At 41.1% G+C, this 27,347-nt stretch overlaps 1 protein-coding gene across 1 annotated transcript in view; it reads right to left on the bottom strand.

Moving 5' to 3' along the window:
* The window catches only part of LOC126474911 (serine/arginine repetitive matrix protein 2), a 264,123-nt gene that overhangs the window by 201,241 nt on the left and 35,535 nt on the right, over positions 1 to 27,347 (bottom strand). Inside the window, exon 3 of the mRNA XM_050102411.1 lies at positions 11,981 to 12,088. Within this exon, the coding sequence (XP_049958368.1) occupies positions 11,981 to 12,088 (108 nt within the window). The remainder of the gene's footprint in view (positions 1 to 11,980; positions 12,089 to 27,347) is intronic.

Below are 27,347 nucleotides of genomic sequence, written 5' to 3' on the forward strand. Positions count from 1 at the left end.
GACGGAGGGGGAGGGGAGGGGAGGGGGGGGAAGAAGACATTTACCAAACCTACAATGGTAAAGAGCAGGGGGGTGTCCAACCTTTTAGCTTATCTGGGCCAGACTAGAAAAAAGTCTAGTATTTCTCGGCTGTACACAGAAAATATTCAATTTCTCATAACTTGACACAAACGGAATCTTATGGATTTTTTCCGATCGTGTGACAGATGCTCACTTCTTGGGCCGCACTAGGACACATGCGGCTCGCGGACGTGTTGGGCACCCCTGGTGTGGAGGCTGTCTGACAATAACAAAGTCCAAATTGTAGCGCTGTGCAAGTATCGGTGTTCCGCTAATTTACGTGTTGGATACAGAAATGGTACCTGGCATTACTGCTCAGTCCTTATTCGCATACGGTTTCAAAAAACTAAATAAAGTTATTACTACAAAAGTACCAGTTTTCCAATATAATTCAATTACAGACACAACTAGATTTGCTGCCTTAATGGTACCTTTCTTTCAATGATGGCTGTCATGAAAACATCCCTTCGCAAGTGGTCACACACACGAGGAAAACGTGGAGGACAGTTGGATAAGAAAATGGCGTATCAACAGAGCAGGTGGGAAGGAAGAAGACAAAGTAAACAAGGAGTCCAAGAAGGCAATACCAGTAGTCCAATGACTGTGACACTTTAAACGAGAAGTACCCTACCACTATAAAAAAAATCGTGTTATAGCTACGACGTACGACTTCAAGGTATACTTGTTATAAAACTGATTGCCGTTTCTTGCCCTACCACCAAAATGGTATAGATCAGAGGACAAAAAAAAATCAGTTTTCGATGCGTCAACTGAATGTTTAACATGTCCGTCCACCGTGTCCATGGACACGTCTACAACGCTTCGGTGAACTTGCTAACTTCTCTCACTGTTGTTGCTGACTTCCATATACGCAACATTTACAGTTGCTAGTAATCGAATGGACTGTATTGCAAACCCATCGGGTTGCTAAAACGACAATGATTTGCTTCGAGTGCGTACAAGTAAAAGACATCTTGGTTGTATCTCCTCTCAGTCACAACACGAACGCCGAAATGGTAGATACTGAGACAAACGATAGTCGGATAATTGATCAAGTATAATTGCTGAAGAATGATAAAGCACCTAAAAAAGATGACACTTCTGTGGTTTTTAAGAGATTATGCAAAAGAGCTTGCTCCCCTTCTAGCAGCACTTAATTCTAATCGCTGGAACAATGAAGGGTACCGACTGGAAAAAAAAGAAAGCAGGTCGTTCCGTTTTCAAACGCAGGTTGTCGGACAGATGCATATTATCATAGGCGTAAAGCTATTGGAAAATTCGTTAACAGGTTTTAGGTTCACGTATTACATAGGTTTTGGAGAACTAAAATATCCTCTGTAAAAAGGAACATGGATTTCCAAAACAGACATTTGCGAAACTCAGCTCGCTCTGTTCGTCAATAAGATCAAGAGTGACGCAGACAAAGGCACTGAGTTCCTTGATTTACGGAAGATATTCAGTACAATTCCTCACTGTCTTTTACTGAACAAAATACGAGCTTACCGAATTTCAGCCCATATATGTAACTGGATTCAGAAATTCCTCTCTGACAGAACTCAACGCGCCGTACTTAACAGAACAAAACCGACACACGCAAAAGTAATTTCGAGAGTATCCCAAGGTAGTGTTACTGGACTGTTACTGTTTACAATGTGTATTAATGATCTAGTGTTGGAATATCCGTGAGATTGTTCGGAATCGACGCATTTGTCTTTGAGAAGGTAGCAATTATCAGAAACCGTAGCTAATTGCTGGAATACTTGCGGAGGATCGATGATCGGTGTGGCGACTGGCAGTTGACCCTCAACGTAAATCAATGTAGGCTAAAGCACTGCGTATAAACAGAGATATCCACCACTGTTCGATTCCACTACTGGCAACAGTAACGAGTGGAAAATACCTACGAGGAATCATCCAGAGCGGTCTAACGTGAAATCCCCACATAAAACATATAGCAGTAAAAGCAGATACCACGTGGAGATTCACTGGGAAAAGGTTCCGAACTGTAACTCATCCACGAAAGAAGTGGCTAAAAAACACTAGCCCGGCTGATTCGTGAAGATTGTTTAGCAGTCTAGGACCCTCACCAATTTGGTTTAGCAGGGGAGAGAGAGAGAGAGAGAGAGAGAGAGAGAGAGAAGAGCCAATGAAGAGCGACTTGTTTCCTCACAGGATCCTTTAGTTGGCGCGACAGTCTCGGAGAGGTTTACCGTGAAGGCAGCCAGACACGTAACTGCATACTTGACAAGCACGCATGAGCAAGCGTGTTTGCCTAAGTCTAAACAAATTCATTGTGCCTCCAGTGCCTCCACACGGTTCAAGCGTGCCTGAACATTCATCAATTTGTTTAGCAGAAATTTTCGATCTCACACGACGATGTGCAAGCTTCGGCAGCCATCGTCCTTATGTTACGAAAAAAACAACAGAAGGAAAATGATCTGTGGAGTGAAGAGTGGTTAAAGAAACAAAAATGTTCCCTTATTAACCATTCGCAGCAGAGACACTACGAAATCTGTCTCACAGCATTGCTGTTTTTTTCTCTTTCTCCAGATAACGTTTTATTCTTTGACTTGTTCTACAGTACGATACAACCTTTGAACAAATTATCAAATCACTGACGAATGCTTGCGCAAGCCTTCCTATTCTTGGTACACACACTGAATCTTGCACACGCTTGAACATTTGCACGAACAAGCACAATCAAAATTGGATCCAGCGACAAGCAGTCTCTACAATTCTGATGCCTGCGCAAATTTATCAAATATCTCTCATGCATGGTGGGACAAGCACGCTTGCGCATGCGTGCTCGTCAAGCACGCAGTTACGTATGTGTCCGTCTTTCCATTCCGAAAGCGTAAATTCCAAGAAGACTCAGTGAATACTTTATCGCCTCCCATCAACATTCGCCAAATGATCACGACAAGGAAATTAGATCTCATGCGGATGTATATCGACAGTCGTTAGTTCTTGCCACGTATCCTTCGCGAATGGAAGAGAAAAAAAAAAAACGGGTGATGGGGGGTAGCAGAATACAGCGGTATTACCGAAAGTACCATCCGCCACACAAGTAAGGTGACTTGTAGAAGATAGATGTAGATGACTATTCCTGATTGTCATATTGTAGGTGAACCATAAATTTAAGCTTAAAAAATACAAGGTAACATGTTGTTCTTCCAATTTTGATTTAAACATTACGAGTCGCCTAAGATGCATTTAACTGTATCACGAGATTCATCGAAGTACGAACTAGATTATTATTTGATTTCTTTAATTCACTGAAAGAATTCTCTGAATAAATTCACGAAGATTCTGAAATGTAACTATACTGTATCAGAAATGCAAGTAACATCACTGTTCCACAAATCTGTTATAGTCGACAACATTTAACGACGATTTCTTCTAAAGATTCACGTCATCATAATTTCTCAAAGTCTCGCAAAATAACCAAGCATATATCTTAAATTTCACTCGGTGCTAAATCTGAGTGCGCATTCATCCCTCTAATGCGAGAAACGCCACAAATTATCTCAGATGCATCTAACTGAGATGGAAGCGACCCAAAGGAGACGGATTCATCATATGTCATGACACCCTCACGGGAGCTATAAAATGCCAGTCCCCTATGATCGGCAGTATGTTATACATAATTAGATCCAGCGGGCCCTCTTAAACTTCAAACAGCTGTAAGCAGAATCGCCTCGTTACAATATGAGAGACTACGTTAAGCGCTTTCGAGCCTGTCACTTCCATCCCGTACAGATGTCCTGTGTAACACGCGTGCTCTAACCTTATTCTTGTAATGGACGGTGTTAGGACGATTAGTACGGCTGTAGCATTGGGTTATTAGTGTGGCGCGCGTTTCCATCAGAGTTCCGCATATTTTCTTTAAACGTGAAGGAAGTCGGAATACTGAGTTTGTACATTCAAAAGACAACTATACTGGGATGCACGCACCAAAAGATAAACAGTCGAAAAACCTAGCGAAATGCAGTTTCTGTGAGCAACAAATATAAAAATCGTAATGAATCGCAACAATATCATTTATCGTTTAATCATGAAATAGCAAATTTTCCTTAATAAACCGACGCAAATCTTTGACGGATCAAATATTGTAGTTTGTATCAGGGGCAGTCAAATGAAAACGGGACAGATGGATCTTACGGTGAGACACGACCGTCAGTATCTTCACGGAAAAGTGTTTGCGGCTGCCAACAGAACCTAATTGTACCCCCTTCGTCCGAAGCAAATCAATGGCCACGAACGTCTTTCTGTAAATGTATGAAAATCGCATAGGGAGAGATTCTGGACTGTATGGAGGACGTGTAAGGGCTTCTCGCGAAACCTCTTCAGCGTAGTGGAAACAACCTTGTCAACATGTGGAAGAATAATTGTTATACTATTCGAGGACGTTCTCAGTTTTACGGTATACCACACCGTGGTTAACACCGTCTCTCTTGCAGCGTCTGACCTGTGAAGAAACGCGCTGTTTACTATCTCTTCTATCAATTATTTTTGGCAACGGGCCCAGATTTACGACAAATAGTCAAATATCCGTCGAACAAGGGTTTTTTAAAGTACCTCTTTCGTGAAGGACTGCACTTCCTGAGGATTCTTCCAATGAATCTCGTTCTGGCATCTGCCTTTCCTGCGATCAGTTTTACATCGTGACTCCACTTTAAAGGTTGTGACTGCATCTAGTGACTGTTCGACAATTGTGTACTCTTACAATAATGGATTTTCCGTCTATTAACGCGCAATCCATTAATCTGTTAGTAGGAAATGTATCACCTTCGCCCGTATACTTGAATTACGACAGTGAAAATGAGTGCCGAATCGGGAGTCGAAACCTGATTTCCTGCTTCACTCGAGTCGTCTTAAGCGATTCTGCAATCCGAGCACAAATCACGGCCAGACCAAAACTTTCATATGTCGTCGTCCACGTATCACAACCTGCGCTCGTACATTGCATATATTCCTGTCCTCGAAGGACATATACTGACGGGACAAAAATCACAACACCAAAAAGTAATTAATGTAGAGTAATGAAACTTTGGGAATGCACTTGTCTAGATAACATATTTAAGTGATTAACGATGCAAGATAACAGGTTAATGTACGCGCGATATAAGACACTGCAAATGTGAAATGCCGGTACTTTAATAACTGGTGTAACCGCTAGAATGTTGCAGGCAAGCATGCAAACGTGCATGCATTGTGTTGTACAGGTGCCGGATGTCAGTTTGTGTGATGGAGTTCCATGCCTCTTGCACTTGGTCAATCGCTACAGGTTCGTTTAATGCTGTTTGTGAATAACGCTGGAGTTGTCGTCCAGTGATGTCCCATATGTGCTCGACTGGAGACATATCTGGGGATCGAGCACGCCAGGGCAACATGCTGACACTCTGTAGAGTGTGTTGGGTTACAACAGCGGTACACGGACAAGCATTATCCTGTTGGAAAACACTCCCTGGAATGCTGTCCAATGGCAACACAACAGGTCGAATCACCATACTGACGTACAAATTCGCAGACAGAGTTCGTGGGATAACCGCGAGAGTACTCCTGCCAACATACAAATCGCACTCCCGACCATAACCCGATTGTAGGTCTAATGTGTCTAGCACGCAACTGGTTGGTTGCAGACCCTCAACTTGCCTCCTCCGAACCAACACATGGCCATTACTGGCACCGAAGCAAAAGCAGCTTTCATCAGAAAACACGACAGACCTCCATCTTGCTCTCCAATGAGCTCTCGCTTGACACTACTGAAGTCGCAAATGGTTGTGGTTTGCGGTCGGAGGTGTTATTAAGAAGTACGATACAATGTTTCGGTCGGAGGAGTTGTCTTTGAAGTAACCGATTTGTAACAGTTCGTTGTGTCACTGTGGTGCCAATTGCTGCTCAAACTGCTGCTGCAGATGCAGTACGATGCGTCACAACCATATGCCGAATAAGACGGTCTTCGTTACTGGTAGTACCACGTGGCCATCCGATGACAGGGCTTCTTGCGCCTGTAAATTCACGTGACCCCTGATGTTAGTAATCAATTACAGTGGCTACATTCCCTCCAAGTCTTCCTGCAACATCGTAGAAGGAACATCCAGCTTCTCGCAGCCCCTTTACACGACCTCATTTGAACTCGGTGAGGTGTTGATAATGGCGTCTTCGTCACCTTACAGGAATTCTTGACTTGCATCAACTCGCCATGTCCAATCTCAAAGGTAACTAATGCTCACATCAGTGCCCCTCTTACGAGACGGGCGCGAAATTGAAATAGACCTCTTTCAGATATAGAAAAAAGGCTACCAACTATCGTTTATGTCGCACAACTCCTCCTTAGTGTTGCGGCTTTTTTTCCATCAGTGTGTTTATTGGGAGTCCAGGACATGGTACTGCCGGTGTTATTAAGAAGTACGATACAATGTTTCTTCGGACACGCAGGCAATTGTCTATTTCTCATAGCCTGTCATAGGAATAACCGTTACTAGTTGATGCATCAATTTGTTCTCGGGGCAATCTTTATAGTCACCGTAACTGTAAAAATAATAGCATATGATAATGATGATTGGACGGTTTTATAGTACTGAATGTGGTTGCGGGTCTTGCCAAATTAACAGTCATTAATATGTGGCTGATGACAGCATCATCCTCAAACAGCCTCATGGAAGTTCGACGTTATCTACCAGGTCATTTATTATTATTTTCGAATATTCTCTTTTAAGAGATCTTTTGAATTTGAGTAGTAGTGATTTTTTTCTTGTTTCTTCGCTGTTCCCAAATTCTCTTCATGAGTTCAATGTGTTCTATGTCCCGTTGTTCCGGACATTTACTTCCCGTTATCTTTTCCGTGCGTTTTTGTTTACGTGTATGTTTCTGAACGGATGTCAATCAGTTATGTTATTTTACGCGAGTCCCTCTTCTTTAATATCTTCCTCTATTTCAGTGATCTTTTTCTCTTTTTTGCTGCTGTCTGCTATCTCGAAGGTTTGTCTTGTGAGTCCATTCTTGTTTTTCCTCTGGATATGTCCATAAAATTTCATTCTTCTGCTTCTAAAGATTTCGTTATTGTTTGTATATGTTTTTAGAAGTCTCTCGGCGGCCCCTTTATCTAAATTCCTTCACGAAAAACTGGACCGAATAATTTCCTAAGGATTTTCCTTTCCTGCTATTCCATCTTATTTTTGTTTGGCCATGATCACTGCAGTTTATACAGCGCAGAGTGCTTCCGGTAGAACTATTGTGATGTAATGCTTCAGCTTTGCAACTGAGAGAAATATTTCTCTAAAGTCAGTACCGCCATTAGACTTGTTTATTTACAGTGTTACAGTTACACTTACACAATCATGATTTCGGCTTCAGAGTGTCATTATCAAATGTTTTAAGTGTTATAAATTGTCTAAGATGGCGTACTGTCGTATTAAAATACACTATTAGACACACTGACTATGAGTCGACATTTCTGGCAGGGCCTACTGCTTTGCTTCATTACTGAGTAAACAATCTTGACTCAAGATGGTAAATGTAAATGTAACACTGTAAAAAAAAAAAAAGTCTAACGGCGGTACTGACTTTAAAGAAATATATTATGACTGTGGCCCTGCATTATGAAAACATTATGACAGAAATATGTTTTTTACTGTAGTGGCCGCACAGGAGGTTTTTTTCAGTTTTGAAATTCTTTCTTGACTGACTTTGTGTTTAATACTGGTGGTTGGATGACCTCTCCTACATATTTAAAGTACTTAACTTTTAACTTGGGGAGATTAATCACAGGCTTCCTTTTCATGTATAGTTTTCTCTCAGGAGATTTGCAGGCCAGTTTTCTGTGAGACTTCGTGAGTCTATTGTTTCTTAGAATAGCGAGATAGTCTGTGAAAGCTACACCTTCACGTTCATTCTCAGCTCTTTTTCAATGCCAAGTTGAATTACCTGTTCCTATGTCTTGGAGAACTGTGTTAAATAGTAGTGGTAAAGTTCATCTCCTTCGCGAACACCGCTGTGGATTTGAATTGCTTCTGAAGTTTCTGCTATGAGTTTAACTTTCGAGATTGTAGTGGTTAATGTCTGTTGGATAATTTCCCTTGTTTTCCTGTAGATTTTTAATTCCTCTGAAGTATACAGCAATGTTTGCCTATCCATCGAATCGAAAGCCTCTTTGAAGCCAACAAAAGTCACCGCGGTATTCCTACACTTCATTATTTTTTAGGTTTCATATCCGTTCTATGCAGGGTCGCCCTTTACGAAATCCTGGCAGAAGAGACAGTTCGAGTTTCAGGAATAAAATTAAAGTCATTTATATATACTTTGAAAGTAATGATTACAGTAACTGATTTAAATATCCTGTGAACAGTGTCAGCACTGTAACAATCACTTGTGGTGTGTAAGAATTTACTTTTATTTGTGAAGATTTATTCCCATTAAGAATAAAATGCTGGCTTCTAGTTGCTTGGAACTCTTCAATCCACCCATAAGGCTGGTCTTCTACTCCGTATTGATTAGGCGACAGTGCGTAACTCTATCGAAAGTCTTGAGTCTTCAGATTCCATGTACGAGTGACAAGTCAAATGAAAATCGAACATCCACCACAACGGGGCCGTGGAATGGTTTCTCTGAAAAGTGATCACCACACGCATTAAGGCATTTATCCCACTGGGAGACGAAATGATCAATTCCTGTTTTGTGGAATGTAGTCAGCAGCTGACTGATGCATAACCGCAACCACTCTTACACTTCCTGGTACGACTGAAACCGACATCTATGCATGTCACCAAATCTATGAAAGTCACACGGTGAAACTGTACAGATGTTTCAGTATTTCCCAACAAAATCGCCTAAGTGTAGCCTTCGTCCGATTAGCAGTGTGGCCGTGGGTTATCGTGCAACAGGATGCTGACGGCCGACAGCTCAGGAGCAAAAGGCAAAGCCAATAGCGGCAACATCATGCGTCTCCGCCGCCCAAGAAATCGACAGCTGCTCACGCAAGTTTCGCTAAGGTCATGATCACCTCCTCCTTTGCAGGGTCCCGCTACTCGTCCAGTTCCTCGAGTGTGGAATCACAATCAATGTCGACCGCTATGAAGACACTTTACAGAAACTGCGATGCGCCATAAAATCAAAACGCCCAGGAATGCTGTCAGATGGAAACATTCTGTTGCACGATAGTGCCCCTCCTCCCCACACTGTTAATGGGACGAGGCTGCGCTTCAGCATTTGGTTGGGGAGCACTGCAACATCCTCCGTACACCCCGGAGATTCACCGCGTGATTTTCATATCTCTGGCGATCTGAAGAAAGACACGCGTGGACGTCGGTTTCAGTCGGATGAGGAAGTGCAAGAGTAGGTGCAATTGTGCATCCATCAGCGGCCGACCGCATTCTACGAAACAGGAATTGTCTCGTCTCCCAATGGGATAAATGTCAATGCTTGTAGTGATTATTCCATTTAAAGTAACCATCCCATGGTCCCGTTGTGGCGGGTATTTGGTTTTCAATTGATTACCACGTATATATCCGATGTACATTACGCCATTGTCTGTATTTGACAGAATATGTAAGGCTCGATGCAATGTTCCTCTGACAAATAATAGCCATACTGAGAGGAGTGTCTAGAAAGGAGGATATAAGATGAACATCAACAAAAGCAAAATGAGGATAATGGAATGTAGTCGAATTAAGTTGGGTGACGCTGAGGGAATTAGATTAGGAAATGAGACACTTAAAGTAGTAAAGGAGTTTTGCTATTTGGGGAGCAAAATAACTGATGATGGTCGAAGTAGAGAGGATATAAAATGTAGACCGGCAATGGCAAGGAAAGCGTTTCTGAAGAAGAGAAATTTGTTAACATCGAGTATAGATTTAAGTGTCAGGCAGTCGTTTCTGAAAGTATTCGTATGGAGTGTAGCCATGTATGGAAGTGAAACATGGACAATAAATAGTTTGGACAAGAAGAGAATAGAAGCTTTCGAAATGTGGTGTGCTACAGAAGAATGCTGAAGATTAGATGGGTAGATCACATAACTAATGAGGAAGTATTGAATAGGATTGGGGAGAAGAGGAGTTTGTGGAACAATTTGACATGAAAAAGGGACCGGATGGTAGGACATGTTCTGAGGCATCAAGGGATCACAAATTTTGCATTGGGGGGCAGTGTGGAGGGTAAAAATCGTAGAGGGAGACCAAGAGATGAATACACTAAGCAGATTCAGAAGGATGTAGGTTGCAGTAAGTACTGGGATGAAGAAGATTGCACAGGATAGAGTAGCATGGAGAGCTGCATCAAACCAGTCTCAGGACTGAAGACAACAACAACAACAACAACAACAAGGGGAGTTGGAACGCACTATGCCGACAATGTTAAATTTAGTGATTTGGCTTCCCTGCATTTCAGGAACCACTGTAGCCATTGGATTGAAACTTTTACAGGATATTAAACTGTATGTTCTGAGTCTACTGAATTACAGTAATTGCATTTGAGTCACTGATTTCTGAAATACAATTTTTTAATTACACAGTTAAAATTTTGTGTACTTTTTAGTATGTTATCCTAAATAATTTTAATGATGCATAACATTATGTTCTTCTTTTAGTTCAGTATACTCAGGATACACTCCCTGAAAATTTGAATACTCTACTCGAAATGGTTTCTGAGATTTAGGCAAAAATGCAACAGAATATGTAAATTTTCAGGAACGGCTCCTAAAGTTGTAAAAGAATGTAACTCACTCAATAAATGCTTAATTTTTTTATTTTTAGTCACTCAGAAGCACCCTGCACCATCCTGTATCTTATCCTCTAGATCTTTTTCGAAGTTCTTTTCTTCTTTTTGGAGTTCTCTGATGCAGTTTGCTCCAGGAATAATTCCCATATGCTGTAGCAATTTCATCCTACCAATGCTGCCATCATTAAAAGCAATAACAGCATCACTGACCCCCCCCCCCCCCCCCACTTTAGTGTCTTCATTCCAACAAAAACATTTTTTGGTGAGTCCATATAAGATTATTGAACGACTCATTGGAATTTTGAGTCTGACTGTGCAGACACTACTACTTCAGTAATTCGCGATTTGCCAGGTCTCTGTAAATAGGTTTTATGATATCCATGACTGCTGCTGGGATGGAATGTTTATGGCTGTATGAAGTGTTTGAGTACTGGGCATTGAGGTAATTGTACCATGAATCAGGTCCAGGAGGGCACAGGTGGTGTACTGGTTTTTCATCAGTTGACAGCCTGTGGAAGAGGGTAGCCCATACTGCCTACTTCATTTTCAACAAATCCTCAGTATTATTTCTAATGGCCATCCCATAATACTGCTGTAGTTCATCAATCACTTCTTCTGTCAGCCTACCTCTTATGGTTTTACCATCAGAAAGTTTCTTGTCTCTCAAACTTTGTTTCAACTTCCTAAACCTGGTTCCCATCCTCTTCTGGACATGAGCTTTATAACACAGCAATCCACAGCCAGCTGTATAAAAAATTACCGATTTTATTAGATCTTGAAGTAATGCATGCAAAAATTTTAACGTTTTCAACTGGTGTATATTATATTTTAAAAAAGTAAAATAAAATACTTCCCATGTGAGTCTATAAGTGATGATATATATAATTTTATTCGGAAAATTGCAAATTTTATAATGAGATAAAAATCCGTAAATGTGAAAAAAATCCTTTCTACAGGTGGATCCTTTCATTTATCTATCTATTGTCGCGTGGGTAATGAAATCCGAAAACAGAGCAGTATAATGCCGCTGGAAATTTCCGTAACAATTTCAGGAAGCTGCAAAGAGGAAAATTACCAGTCTAGTGCAGGTGTTATTTAGTGAGGCATCAAAGTACTAAGACCAGCTCAGGTGTGGGCTGTAGAAAGTACTTTGACGCTTCCGTGCTGCCGAGGAAGAAATGATAGCTATGTGAAGAGTACTTACGCGAAGCGTCCGAATTCGTCCCTGGGTATGGCCGTTGCCTTGCCGCCACTGTCGACCAACATGGTGCGATATTCTGCTACCCTCAGTTCTATCTCCTCCGCTGTGTACCTGCAAGAAAAACGAATATCTTTTTAAGCACGTTATTGAGTTTATTACAAATTATAAACAAATGAACTAGGAGCCTCCCTATGAATTCTCAGCACGAGGATTGCCTTCTCTACCTCTTAACACTTTTAAATTACTTGCAAGCATTATGTTGGCCTCTTTTTTCCGCAGTCGCAGATTTGCAAGTTGCATAGGTTAAATACCGTTTTTGCGATTGTAATCGAAGTCTTCCTACTACCAAACGCATTTCGCTTTAAATTAAAGCACCTTCAGTTGTCACTGACACAATATGGCTTTTTCTTACAATTTTGTTTGCTAGGATTCTTCAGCTTACTACTATAAACAGTAATAGTTATTACTGTTACGCAGGCTCCTGGTTATAACCAGTTTTTTAAACCTTTAATTTCATGTGCAACGTACAGGTACATACTAACAGCAAAAATCCTTACCAGGACTAGCAGTATCAGTTCAACTCGTTTTAACATTTTAGGATTTCAACATGATGCCTTATCTTTCACTCAGTGACAAAAAGTGAGTGTCGAAAGCTGCGTAACTACTGTAGTCGCAGAGAGATTTACTATAAAAATGTATAATATCAGAGAGACGAAAATTTAATCGGGAAACCCACCTGGCATTTGTGGATTCTGAAAAAGAATTTGGTAGAATTCACAGAGATACGCTATGGGCAATAATGAAAAAAAGAGGAATCCCTAAACAACCAATCCAAGTCACAGAAAGGCTACATATGTTTACCTGAATTTGAACTGACATGATGAAATGATAAAGCCTGAAGTACAAACAAATCAAGGTAAAATAAGGGTGTAGCTCGTCACCAACATTATCCAGTATCTATATAGATGACATTATCAGCGAGTGGAAGAAGGTGGAACACCAACAGGCACAAATATTGGGAGGAATAAACCTATTAACACGATGTTATTCATAGGTGGTCAGGTTGTCTTGCAAGATAGCGAAGATAAACTACAAGTGGAATTATATAAACTAAATGAGATATGATCCAGGCGATTTGCCTGATAAATAAGCCACAGTGACATCAGAGAATCTTGGTCCTCGCAGATCAGAGATAGAATAGATTAATATGATTTTAGTAAACTGCAGGAGCATCCAAGGAAACGTCCCAGATTTAGTATCGGTTACTGAAGGTTATAACGCACAGATAGTATTGCGAACAGAAAGCTGATTGAAACCAGAAGTCAATGACAACGAAATCCTAAGTTCAGATTGGAATATTGACCGTAAGGTTAGGTTAATCGCCAATGATGGTGGCGTGTTTACTGCAGTAAGAAAATCGACAAAAGGTTATCACGGATTCCGCATGTGAATTTATTTATTTATCTATTTATTTTTCGAGTCCATGACATAAAATAATTACAAAAACTAATAAGTATTGATTCACATAACAAATTTGCAAAATTAAATATGTACAGTAGTATTTATGACACAGATTCATTAATATATACAAACAAGCAGCAAGATGATTATATTTTTTGACGGGCCCAGTATTCGGCGGTTATCACAGTAGTTTCGCTGGCTGCAGCAGGATCACAGATAGTGCATGCAGCCGGTAGGTTCCTGCAGACTAGCAGATGTTGTTCGTCCTGTGCGTCACCACACTGACAAGTTTCCTCCTCATTACTGAAGCCCCACTTCCTGAGGTTGGCTTTGCACCTTGACACCCCAACTCGCAGCTTGTTCAAAGTCTTTCAGGTCACGTATGACAGGTGCGAACCTTCGGCTATTTCCTCTTTGACCGTTATGTAATTGTCTTCAGCTAGGGAGTCTCGCCAAAGCTCCTCTCTGCGAGTTCTGCGAGATGAACGAATTGCCATAGTTTTCTGTAGGAAGCTTTTTCTTGACATCAGTCTTGGTTGTTAAGAGTCATGTCCGAACAAAGGATGTCTAGGGTCGATTTCTTGTTTTTTCTTCTCCACTTCTGTTGCAGCTTGCCTTCGAATGCGTAGCGGTGCTATACCCATAATTTGGTACAGCTTATTGACAGGAGTAGGTCGTAAGCAACCTGTAGCAATGCGTCCTGTCTCGATCAGTGAATTAATCTGGGTGAAACTGAGTATCAAAGAACGGTCAAAAATGTTGATCGGATGCTTTCGTAGACCACCTGGGTCAGGATCTGTAGTTGAAGAGCGCTTCAGAGAGAACTTGCAGAATATCATTAGTAAGACATTTTTAACAAAGTTAGGGAACTAGTGCGTCGACGTGGTGAGATTCTGCCGGTACAGTGAAACAGCTTTTTACGCAACTTCTCATTCTTCGGAACACTCAAAAACAATTTTCCGAGTTTTTATGGATGTATTGGTACAGTGTGGTACTACTTACTGCAAGCCATTTGTAATCCGTATTCCGAAAGGTAAAGTCCTAAACAAGACATCACAGTGAACTACCTTCATGACAGTAGGAGCAGCGAGCTAGCCAGTGACATCACAGGCATCACATGGCTCGAATGGAGCTTTTAGCGGGCTTTCAAATTATGTGAATTTAATTTCCGTTTTTATAAAAATTGAAGAGGAGAAAAACCTGTTCTGATCATAAAATGATGTAATGAACCATTTCAGACGATTTCCACAAAACAGTCAAATATCCTATTATAAAGTTTTCGCTGCTGACTAGAGTGTAATGAAAATCACTACGATTTATCGAGTGCACCAAAACACACACGGTTTCTTCGATTTATCGACTTTTTTCGAAAGACAGGGCAATTACTTTGATTTATTGAGAAACTAGATTTATTAAGCTCCGAATTAGGAAGAGTCGAGTGTGTGCGTTGTTACGCTTCACCAGAAAAAGCATGCACGAGGTCTCGCTCAAACGAAACTAAACGGATACTGCAAGTGTCTGTACTGTAGTTACGAAACATGTTCGAACAGTAGTTGTGGCCTTCAAAGAAGAGCCCATTTGGGCCAGCATCCGTTCCTTTCACTGTTCCGAGACATTTCGCCAAGTCGTTTAACGCGAGGCCCCACAGAAGTTTCGCCGTTTTTGTCTTCTGCGGACAGCAAGAAGCCGTCTAAAGTACGCTGTGTACGGCAACCGAGTCGATCGATTAGGGTGAAACTTGAAGACATACAATAGGAATATCTATAAAATGAGTTTTCAAATGGGCACAACAGAATTTTTGTCGCCAAATTATATTCCCTCCAAAAGTCACGTGACATATAAGGCGTAAGGTTTGTCCGTAAACAGCAGTATGCATATTTTATAGTCATTAGATCGCTAATGCAGTCAGGAATCGTTCGCAATTACTGTGGATTTTGTAAACATGTTTCATAGGTATCTTAACAATTTGTATTCGGTATCTGGAATGAACTTGGTTTAAAGCGAAAGCTTTGCAGAAATAAATGTAGGGCATTTCGCTTGTTGGGGACAAGTATCACAGCTCACACGTCGGTATTAGTTATAGGAGAAGATGGGATTGCCCCAGCTTTTCTTGTGTTTTCTATTATACTTCATCGTGCTGCCAAATCTGTTTTAATAACAGTCACCGAGAAATGACTTCCAAGTATGCCTAAAAGGACGTGTCTCGGAAAAAATTCGAATATAAAGCTACGACGTTCATCAGCTTGGCAGTTTACCACATACAATTAGTTTTAAGTACGAAATCCTTTGGATTTTACTTTCTGGTGCCATACATTTCTTTCTGGTTCATTTATCGGGAACTAAATTATTAATCGTACATAGTTCCAACACACAGCCACTAGTGCAAGAGTTTCCTATTGTGACATTTTAAAAAACCATAATTGTTTCGAGATCGGTACAACCTGAAGGTAACTACTCACACTGTCATAATTACACACATTTTACCTGTAGGAGTAAAACTGCTTCTAATGTGCATACTTTGAACGGATTTACTGGAACACACTGCCACACTTCCGAATTTATTTAGCACTTGTCTCATAAACACGCTGCCTGAGGAAGAAGCCGCCGCTGTGGTCGGGCGGTTCTAGGCGCTACAGTCCGGAACCGCGCTGCTGCTCCGGTCGCAGGTTCGGATCCTGCCTCGGTCATGGATGTATGTAATGTCCTTACGCTAGTTAGGTTTAAGTAGTTCTATGTCTAGGGGGCTGATGACCTCAGATGTTAAGTCCATAGTGCTTATAGGCATTTGTACCATTTGAGGAAGAAAGTGAAGTAATAAATGAAAAGCGCTAGTTTGCTTTTATTCTACAGTAATACAGTTGAGATACTGTACAACAAAAGCAAACCGGCATTTTTCATTTATTATAATGTTGTTCTACAGAGAACCGACGGAAGATTCAGTTAACATGAAAAGTGAAGTACTTTGAAGGGGAGGAGGAAACTAAATTAAACTTCTCTGGTTGAAAGAGTACGTGATGTTATTTCGATAATTACAAAATCCAATCAACTTTACAAAGAAATTGGCAGGATAAGCCCATTTATCAATACCGGGTGATCAAAAAGTCAGTATAAATAAACTATGAAATAATGTAGATAGAGAGGTAAAAATTGACACATATGCTTGGAATGACATGGGGTTTTATTAGTACCAAAATAAAACAAAGTTCACAAAATGTCCGACAGATGCGGGTCGTTTGGTGATGATAGTATGCTCAGCCGCCGTTTTCGTCAAGCTTGGCCTCCCAAGTCCCCAGACCTCAGTCCGTGCGATTATTGGCTTTGGGGTTACCTGAAGTCGCAAGTGTATCGTGATCGACCGACATCTCTAGGGATGCTGAAAGACAACATCCGACGCCAATGCCTCACCATAACTCCGGACATGCTTTACAGTATTGTTCACAACATTATTCCTCGACTACAGGTATTGTTGAGGAATGATGGTGGACATATTGAGCATTTCCTGTAAAGATAATCATCTTTGCTTTGTTTTACTTTGTTATGCTAATTATTGCTATTCTGATCAGATGAAGCGCCATCTGTCGGACATTTTTTGAACGTTTGTATTGTTTTGGTTCTAATAAAACCCCATGTCATTCCAAGCATGTGTGTCAATTGAAAATGTCCATGGGTCAAGATCGGAAGAGGCAAGCTGCGAAACTGTATGCTCGACAGTGTGTGCTGAAAGGTGTGCTGCAAAAAACTTGTGCCTGAACCAACACTCTCGTCAGATCTGCCACAGACCACAGCGTTTCCTGCTTTACAGAGTGGGCATGCCTCCGAGATGGATGTTCTGTGATGAGGCGTGGAGGTCCTACATCTTGCCACCTACTCGTGGTTTCACGTCCTTCAATCACTTTCCATGGATGATGATGATGACGATGATGACAGTGGCGTGCGAACCGTCGCCCAGCTTCATCGTTTCCGAAATGCTCGCTCCCACGAGGGGGGCCCTAATAATGGGTTGTGGTCATAGTGTCTGGGCTCAATGGTGCATTTCTATTTGCATATACCGCAGCAGCAACAATTATTCACCGTTGTTGTTCATAATAAATAAATGAGTCCAAATAGGAAGACTAAGTACAAATTTAAAGCTTCACTCTTAGCTCAAAATGTAAAGAAACTGGTATATGCGTAAGTCACATGATAATAGTGGGTAGATGTTGGCGACAGGCGGAGCAGGTTGGTCTCACGCCTCCTGCTCTGTGGTCATACTGTCAGGACACAGTTAAAAGTAGAAAAACCGCCGTGCACTATGCAGCTTCAACAGTTCCTTAGTAATGTCTGCCCTCTCGGACGTCGGAACAGAAAATAAGTAATCACATAATAAACTAGTCCTCGAAACAACAATGTAGTCTACTGTCTAGTTCTGGAATATTGTCACAAAAGTATTGAACAGTTTTTGGAAATCCGCCTTTCAGACACCTGCCATGTTCACAGGCGATCTAACCTGGGGAATATCTTCTATCGGGATACATGCATTCTGATTCTAGTAGCTGATGTCAGTCAAAAGAAGTACAAACTTATTGCAAGCACGATAATGCGGATATATGGGCGTCTCACGACTCACGATCGTGGTATGTGATACCTATTGCCTGTCCCTAGCATCATCACTCTCCTTTAAAGTGAAACAATTTAGATAATAAGTGTCGTATGATAGTCTTTAACGATAGCTCAGTTCTTCTTCTATGTTGTATGCTCTACAGTCACTGAAGAAAATAGGGAACAGGACTCATCTAATCATCTTTGGATAAATTTTCGTTGACGTTACTTGCTCTCATATGTTTCAGATGCCACAGAACTTGAGCTTAACACACGAAGTTTGCCATTACTTTGTGGTTAAAGATCTCAATTATTGATTGGCAAACGATTGCAGGATAGCAAAGGCACATTTCTATCGTTTCAGGTATTTAAGTGATGTACAATTATTACATTTCAGCAAAGTAAGCAACAGTACTAAACTATCTCTGACAAGAGACTCCTCTTACTGGACAAAGCCGTTCCATTCATTCGATGCAGTATACTGTAAGACAAAAGAAAGTTCTGTCTAGAGTTTTGCTTGTGGATCATTTCTGCTAGCCTTCTGGCAGATGGGTATGACATGTGTTTTCTTCCAACAACTTGAAATGGTTTTCTATTCGATGGACCTACGGTAAATTGTGGTTCATATAGGGATTAGCTCAGCCGCAAATTCAATATAGAATCTGAATGGTGTCCCACAGAGCACTCGAGTTTTCTTCGATTTTACACATTTCAGCTGTTTGACAACACCACTAACACCAATATCTACATTACTCATCTTTGTAGTAATAGTTTAGAATTAAATTGGGGCAATACTCCTGATTTTTCCTTTTTAAAAGGAACATTTGAAAAACGGAGTTTAGAATTTCTGTTTTTGCTTTGTTTACTCAATATGAAGGTCAGCCCTGTATAACATCCGTATCCTTTCCTGAAATCGCTGACGCCAAATTGAAAAATCACTGGCTGGCACCGCGTAGAGTTTCAAACGAGATATAGTGCAAGAACAAAGCAGCAACATGGGAAGAATGATAAAAAGACTACAACGTCCTGTCGACAATGGAGTCGTCAGAGACGGGACACAAGACTGGAGCAGGAAATCAGCCATGAAGTTTTCAAAAGAAATAATCTCGGCATCTAATTTAGAAGCAACTAATCAACAACATCACGAGAAAACCTTAAACTGGATTGTTAAAAAACGGATTAGGTCCGCCCCACTTCTTAACCATTGCGTCACACTGTGAATGGTCTCCATCAAAATACTCTCCTCCACAACTGACATACCGCTTCCATCACCGTTTCCACTTGCAGAAGCCTCTTGCTGGATCGCGTGAATGCCGTCTGCAAGTTTTCATGTCGTCTATCGTTGCAAATCTTCGTCCTTTCAACGGGGTTTTTCAACTTTGGAAATAAAAGAAAAATACGTCTACAGGGGCCTGATCTGGAGAGTACGGAGGATGAGGCAGAACAGTGAGCTCTTTTTTTTCTTTTGTTTTTTCTTCCAATAGTTACGCACCAACAGGAATTAATGTGAGGGTGCGTTATCGTGACGCAAGAGCCACATTTCAGGTCAAAGAAAACTATCAGCATGGCTCTGACCTTTGACCTGACCTGACGAGCTTTTTTGTCTTGGAGAACCTGTCCCGAGCCATTGAGAAGATTGAACCTTGGTCTCAACATCATAACCGTAGACCCACGTCTACTAGTTATGATTCTCTTAAGGAACATCTCGTTCTCATTTGCGCATTCAAAAGCTCTCCACAGATTGCGAGGCGAACGTCTTTCTGAGCTTCACTCTAGAGCTGTGGGACGAACTTGGTGGCAATACGATGCGTTCCAAGATGCTGTGCGAGGATTTCATGACATGATTCAACTGAAATGTTACATTTTTCTGTAATATCTCTGACAGCCAGTCTTCGTAGTCGTTCTTGACATGAGCGTCGTCGGTAGACATCGAAGGGCCATCTTTAAACTTCCTTCAGGCCATTTTTAAACCGTGTGAACCATTCGTAACACCGAGTACGGTTCAAGCAGTCATCACCGCAGGTTTCTTGCATAATTTAGTGTATCTGTAAAGGTTCTGTTGAGTTCCATGCGAAATTTAATGCAGGCGCGTTGCTCCTCTAACTCTGCCATCTCGAGATTCGTAAACTGTGCAACACGACGTTCTACTCAATACAGCACTGAACAATATCTAAAAGACGTACAACAACGAAACTACCGGCATTTACACATTAAACACAGGCGGGCGCAGGGATGCCAACCGCATTTCGCTCGAACGCACCATTGGCGCGAAATTACGAATGTTCCGGAATTTGTTGAACAGATCTCGCGTGTATCGGAAATGGATATACGAGGGGTGTTCAATAAGTAATTCAACACATTTTCTTATGAAAGCTAGTTAGTTGTATTCAGGATTCCAATACACCATATTAATCCCCACTCTTTTGGCTACGAAACCCTATTTTTCAATACGACGGCCTTATGAAACCTTACGAGAGGGGCTCTGTATGTCCGCACGGTACCCATGGAGCACAAAACGTTGAGTATCCCAACAGCTGGACGAGCGTGTCAGATCTACCAACACAGGCGTCTAGATGTATAGCGGCGTGTTTGTTTGTGTTCTGTCGATCACCTCGAATGAGAGTGTCCGCACGTTCTAACGTTGCACGAGTCAATACTGCGTGTAGCCGGCCAACACGTGGAAGATCGGACAGGTTTTTGCGACTTTGTTGCTATCATGACAGACGCCTAGCCCGACGACTCACCGTGTTTTCGTTCAATGCCAGCACTCCGTAGACATTCTGCAAGCGTCTGTGAATATCTGCGACGCTCTCTTTTTTCGTCAAATAAAACTCAGTGACAACTATCTCATTGGAACGCAGCTCCATTACAGACGGCATTTTGAAAACGCCGCAACCTATCGGAACTTCGTAAAACTATGGGGGCTGAAGCGGAAATATTCCACGATGTCCCACAACAAATTCCGCAGTTTTTCAACCGGAATTGGCCGAGAAAAAAAATGTTGCATTACTTCTTGAATGCTCCTCAAACGTCCTAATTTGTGTTACTCCTGGGAATTGTGCCAGAAAGCAAATTTCGGCTCCTCGTTGCGACTTCGCCCAGTTTGAAGGTAAATAAACATTATAATAAATCATGCAGACTACGAATAAAAAAAGGATCTTGTTTTCGTTTTCAGTTTTACTGTTTTTAAATTTTTTGTACACAATGTTGTTGTTGTGGTCTTCAGTCCTGAGACTGGTTTGATGCAGCTCTCCATGCTATTCTATCCAGTACAAGCCTCATCATCTCCCAGTACCTAATGGAACCTACATCCTTCTGAATCTGCTTAGTGTATTCATCTCTTGGTCTCCCTCTACGATTTTTACCCGCCACGCTGCCCTCCAATACTAAATTGGTGATCCCTTGATGCCTCAGAACATGTCCTACCAACCGATCCCTTCTTCTAGTCAAGTTGTGCCACAAACTTCTCTTCTCCCTAATCCTATTCAATAGTTCCTCATTAGTTATGTGATCTACCCATCTAATCTTCAGCATTCTTCTGTAGCACCACATTTCAAAAGCTTCTATTCTTTTCTTGTCCAAACTATTTATCGTCCATGTTTCACTTCCATACATGGCTACACTCCATACAAATACTTTCAGAAATGACTTCCTCACACTTAAATCTATACTCGATGTTAACAAATTTCTCTTCTTCTGAAACGCTTTCCTTGCCATTGTCAGTCTACATTTTATATTCTCTCTACTTCGACCATCATCAGTTATTTTGCTCCCTAAATAGCAAAACTCCTTTACTACTTTAAGTGTCTCATTTCCTAATCTAATTCCCTCAGCATCACCCGACTTAATTCGACTACATTCCTTTATCCTCGTTTTGCTTTTGTTGATGTTCATCTTATATCCTCCTTTCAAGACACTGTCCATTCCGTTCAACTTCTCTTCCAAGTCCTTTGCTGTCTCTGACAGAATTACAATGTCATCGGCGAACCTCAAAGTTTTTATTTCTTCTCCATGAATTTTAATACCTACTCTGAATTTTTCTTTTGTCTCCTTCACTGCTTGCTCAATATACAGATTGAATAACATCGGGGATAGGCTACAGCCGTGTCTCACTCCCTTCCCAACCACTGCTTCCCTTTCATGCCCCTCGACTCTTATAACTGCCATCTGGTTTCTGTACAAATTGTAAATAGCCTTTCGCTCCCTGTATTTTACACCTGCCACCTTCAGAATTTGAAAGACAGTATTCCAGTCAACATTGTCAAAAGCTTTCTCTAAGTCTACAAATGCTAGAAACGTAGGTTTGCCCTTCCTTAATCTATTTTCTAAGATACGTCGTAGGTTTAGTATTGCCTCACGTGTTCCAACATTTCTGCGGAATCCAAACTGATCTTCCCCGAGGTCGGCTTCTACCAGTTTTTCAATTCGTCTGTAAAGAATTCGCGTTAGTATTTGGCAGCTATGACTTATTAAACTGATAGTTCGGTAATTTTCACATCTGTCAACACCAGCTTTCTTTGGGATTGGAATTATTATATTCTTCTTGAAGTCTGAGGGTACTTCGCCTGTCTCATACATCTTGCTCACCAGATGGTAGAGTTTTGTCAGGACTGGCTCTCCCAAGGCCGTCAGTAGTTCTAATGGAATGTTGTCTACTCCCGGGGCCTTGTTTCGACTCAGGTCTTTTGTGCTCTGTCAAACTCTTCACGCAGTATCGTGTCTCCCATTTCATCTTCATCTACATCCTCTTCAACTTCCATAATATTGTCCTCAAGTACATAGCCCTTGTATAGACCCTCTATATACTCCTTCCACCTTTCTGCTTTCCCTTCTTTGCTTAGAACTGGGTTTCCATCTGCGCTCTTGATATTCATAAAGTGGCTCTCTTTTCTCCAAAGGTCTCTTTTAATTTTCCTGTAGGCAGTATCTATCTTACCCCTAGTGAGATAAGCCTCTACATCCTTACATTTGTCCTCTAACCATCCGTGCTTAGCCATTTTGCAGTTCCTGTCAATCTCATTTTTGAGACGTTTGTATTCCTTTTTGCCTGCTTCATTTACTGCGTTTTTATATTTTCTCCTTTCATCAATTAAATTCAATATTTCTTCTGTTACCCAAGGATTTCTACTAGCCCTTGTCTTTTTACCTACTTGATCCTCTGCCGCCTTCACTACTTCATCCCTCAGAGCTACCCATTCTTCTTCTACTGTATTTCTTTCCCCCATTCTTGTCAATTGTTCCCTTATGCTCTCCCTGAAACTCTGTACAACCTCTGGTTTAGTCAGTTTATCCAGGTCCCATCTCCTTAAATTCCCACCTTTTTGCAGTTTCTTCAGTTTTAATCTACTTGTACACAACACGGTTACAAAACTTCAGAATATACAACATTTTTCGTTTTTTAGTCCTGTGTGGTACGGCTATGAACTGGTTTTCTGAACTACCATTTCGCGAAAAGGCAACACACGACTGGCCGTGAAGAAAACACACTGATCGTAAATCAGTTCCGAAGTATGTGAATGACTGGCCTTGAGTTTTGTTTATTGTTATTGCAAACAGAACCTTGACTCGGAACATAAGTCGCTTAAATAAATGGGTAAATCGGCTGAGATCACTGGTATAAGGGACACGGGAGCGACCTCTCCAGCTACTAAACCTGTGAGGATATAGCTTCAATACATTAGTTCTCATAGTTTTAATCTGTAAACGGGTACCATTATAAAGTTTCGGAAGATTGAGATTGCGTAGTAGTATTTAGGAACGGCCACTGTAAGTTTCAAACTGTCTGGCGGAAACCCATTTGGATTCAGTGACCTTAGAAATTCTTTTGGATACTGATTAAACTGCACCTTCAGTGGGAACAATCGTATCGACTGACTGGTAATCTGTGTTCTACAATTACTTTTTCCAAAATAATATCCTTTCTTTTAGACGCATTACGAAGTTTTGAACGATTCATGTCACGTAGCAATATTCAAATCATAAGCCAATAAGCCAGCACACTGTTTAGGTGAGAAAGGAAACGAAACCGCGCGTTGTAGTTGAATAAAACATAAAGCCTTTGTCCGAATTTTTTTCACAGTTTCATATGAATATTTAAAGTAAATCGGCCAAGAACTTTTCGAGATTTACATTAGTTTTGAATGTAAGTATAGACCAGAAAACCCGCGATTCTTTAAACAATCGAATACCCATGTATGAAGCAGCTTCAAGTGTCTATTTGCTTTACAAATGACTTAATGCGTTAAATATTCGACGTTAAGCATGCAAGCGAGGAAATGTGTTTGAAATTATGTTTAAAGTTTGTTGGAATTCGCTACGTACTCTCATTATGAAACACTTGATGACTCTGGTCTCGATAATTCGCGCTTCGTTTTAAGCAACAACTAGTTTTACAAGAACTACATGTCTCCTCAACATGTGTGTGGTACAATAACATTATTTCGCAGGAACATTCAGTGATATATGTAGATACTGCCTGCAAAATTTGTTGCTAATAGATGACGCAGTAATGAATTAAAACGTCATGTCTTGACACTGTTTTACTGCATTAAAAGCGAAAGTGTAGTAGGCCTAAGCGATAAGCTTTTTTCCCTTTTTTTTTGGGGGGGGGGGGGGATGTCAACGACAAAAACTTTCACAAGATTTGAAATTAGATGTAAAGTTTGTTGGAAGTGCTAAATGCTCTCTCTCTCTCTCCCTCAAACACTGGTTAATAAAGTATGTGTAATTTGCTCGCTGTGAATTACACTGTTTCACATCATATATCCAGTTTCTAACCGTAATACTTGCCTTACTATGTTACAGGTTTAACATAAGACTATGCCTCTTAATGCGTGGATTATGGCAGCGTTTTAAATTTTGAAGTTCGGTCCATAATTATATAAAATACTGTAGATCAAATTTTTGGTTATTTCTGGAAGCCGATATGTACGCAACCTTCAACTGAACCATGAAGGGGATTAGCAGTTATAGTAACATACACTGAAGCGCATAACACATATAAATATACTCAGCTCACATCGTCACATAGATCTATAATAAGGTGTAGAACAGGCCACATAGTCCACGCAGCAACTGGCTACTCAAAAAGCCAGCTGCAAAAATGACTATGTGGACGATGTGGCCTATTCTACACCTTATTTTAGATGTATGTGACGGTGCTGTGCTAAGTACATTTATAGGTTTTGACGATGCCATTACGGCCTTATCACTTTAGGACATGGTGTAGAAAAGATCTGAGGATGGTCATTACTGGCTGAAACTGGCCATCCTCAAAAGATTGATATTGTGAGCAAAGACTGGAATAAAAAACAGAAGTGAGCATATCTGGGCTGCCTTGAATGTGCTGTTCAAAAGAGATCTCCACCCCCTGGTACTCTTATGGATTTATGGACAGCCCTGCAGGATTCATGGTGCCAAATCCCTCCAGAACTATTTAAGACATTAGTCGAGTTCATGCTACGTCGTGTTGAGGCTCGCGGGGGCCCTACACGTTATTACGCAGGTGTACCAGTTTCTTTGGCTCTTCAGTGTAGATAGCTGTCGCTATAGGTACACGGGAAGAAAGAGGACGGTATATTTTGTACGAGGAAATAAATATGTAACAGCTTTGCGCAATTATGTATAAAATAGCTGTCGCTATAGGCACACCGGAAGAAAATAAAAGTGAAGTCGTAGGGTATGAATTATTGGCTGGGAGATCCCGAAGGGCAGGTTCAGCAGCCTAATTGGGAAGGTTTCCCCTATCCTTCGCGTCCGCAAAGTACATGTCCTTTGCAAAGCACCAGGTGGTTATAATTAAACTGACTATGTTCCGAGTGCTGCAGTGCGCTCTGTATACAGACCAGGACGCTGAAACGCCCTAGGTACGTTCATTACATTGAGCGCCCACGGGGTATACTGAAAAGAATAATTATTCCAGGTTCTGCCAGCGGGTGAAAATATAGCGGTATAACCGGTCAGAATGTGACGTGGTAGCAGAAAAGGGGGGACGATCGAACATATGATAACAATGGTCTAGGAAGCTTATCACCGTATGGTCACAAATTAAACATGTGTCCAATGTGATCTGCCGACTCGGCAAGTGCTGCATCCGTAGCAGGGCATGATCGACAGTTGTTTCCAGCGTATCCTGTGTAATGACAGCGATATGTCGTTGTAAGCTACGCTTCAGACCAGGAAGGGTTTGAATACATCCCTGATGGACACGATCTTACAGATCACCCGCAATTAGTAGTCACATGGATTTAGGAAGCGCACCGATTAATTAACACATGTACGAGGTTTCAGCGTCCTGCACTGTATACAGCCCGCACTGCAGGAGGTGGAGATTTAGTATTTAATGTCCCGTCGACAACGAGCTCATTAAGGACGGAGCACAAGCTCGGATTGGGGTAGTACGGAGAAGGAAATCGACCGTGCCCTTTCAAAAGAACCATTCCGGCATTTGCCTTAAGGGGCTCCGGAACGCCCTATACTTGCAATGTTAAAATAACGCTTATAAATTACATCTTTCCTCACAAAGTATTTGAGGTAGGAAGTTGAACTTTTTACAGATTATTTATTGGAATATGGGCTACAACTTAACACAGGGATTTTACAAAATTTTAGTTCAGTTATTAAAGATGATTTTTTTTTCAATTGTAATGAAAATTCACAACATTGTTTTGCAATTTTTTATTTATATATCCCAAAATATACAGTTTTTTGGAAAAAGGCTGTGTTAAATTATGCAGAAGGTACTGTGTAACATTTACTGAAAGTCTGAAACAAATATGTTTGGAAGATCCTTAGAAAACATGTAATTAGTATGAGAAAATAAAAGTTTTGGGAATCGAGCGACAAAGATTGGACGAGCGACAAAGATTGGATTAACTTTTTAGTGCATTCCAGGTCCATAGGATGGATTATCTTCATCCTCTGCAAACTCCTCCTCCAGCTTCCTCTTGTTCCTCCTCCTGTTTACTCTTGCTTGTATTTCTAGACTCTTTACAGCCCTGTCTGCAGCCCGAAGGCGTTCCTTGTCTAAAGCAAGCATCGCTCGTTGTTGTGTTCGTAGATTTTGCTACCATTTTCTTCAGTTGCAGTTACTGCAACATTGTTCCAAAAGGTGGTCATGTATGAACACTTATCACATTTCAGTTGTATTTCACTAGCAAGTCCTACGTGCTTTATTATGGAGAGTTCCAGACCAACTTCACTACAATGAATACATCTTACACAGTTTGAAAAAATTCTTTTGAGAACCGACATATCAAATATTTCATTCACATCCGATTCGCCCATAAAACATTCATAGTTTTCACTCATTGAACCAAGCTTCTTCTGTGAA

Source organism: Schistocerca serialis, chromosome 1 (assembly GCF_023864345.2).
Source record: "Schistocerca serialis cubense isolate TAMUIC-IGC-003099 chromosome 1, iqSchSeri2.2, whole genome shotgun sequence".
Taxonomy (NCBI): domain Eukaryota; kingdom Metazoa; phylum Arthropoda; class Insecta; order Orthoptera; family Acrididae; genus Schistocerca; species Schistocerca serialis.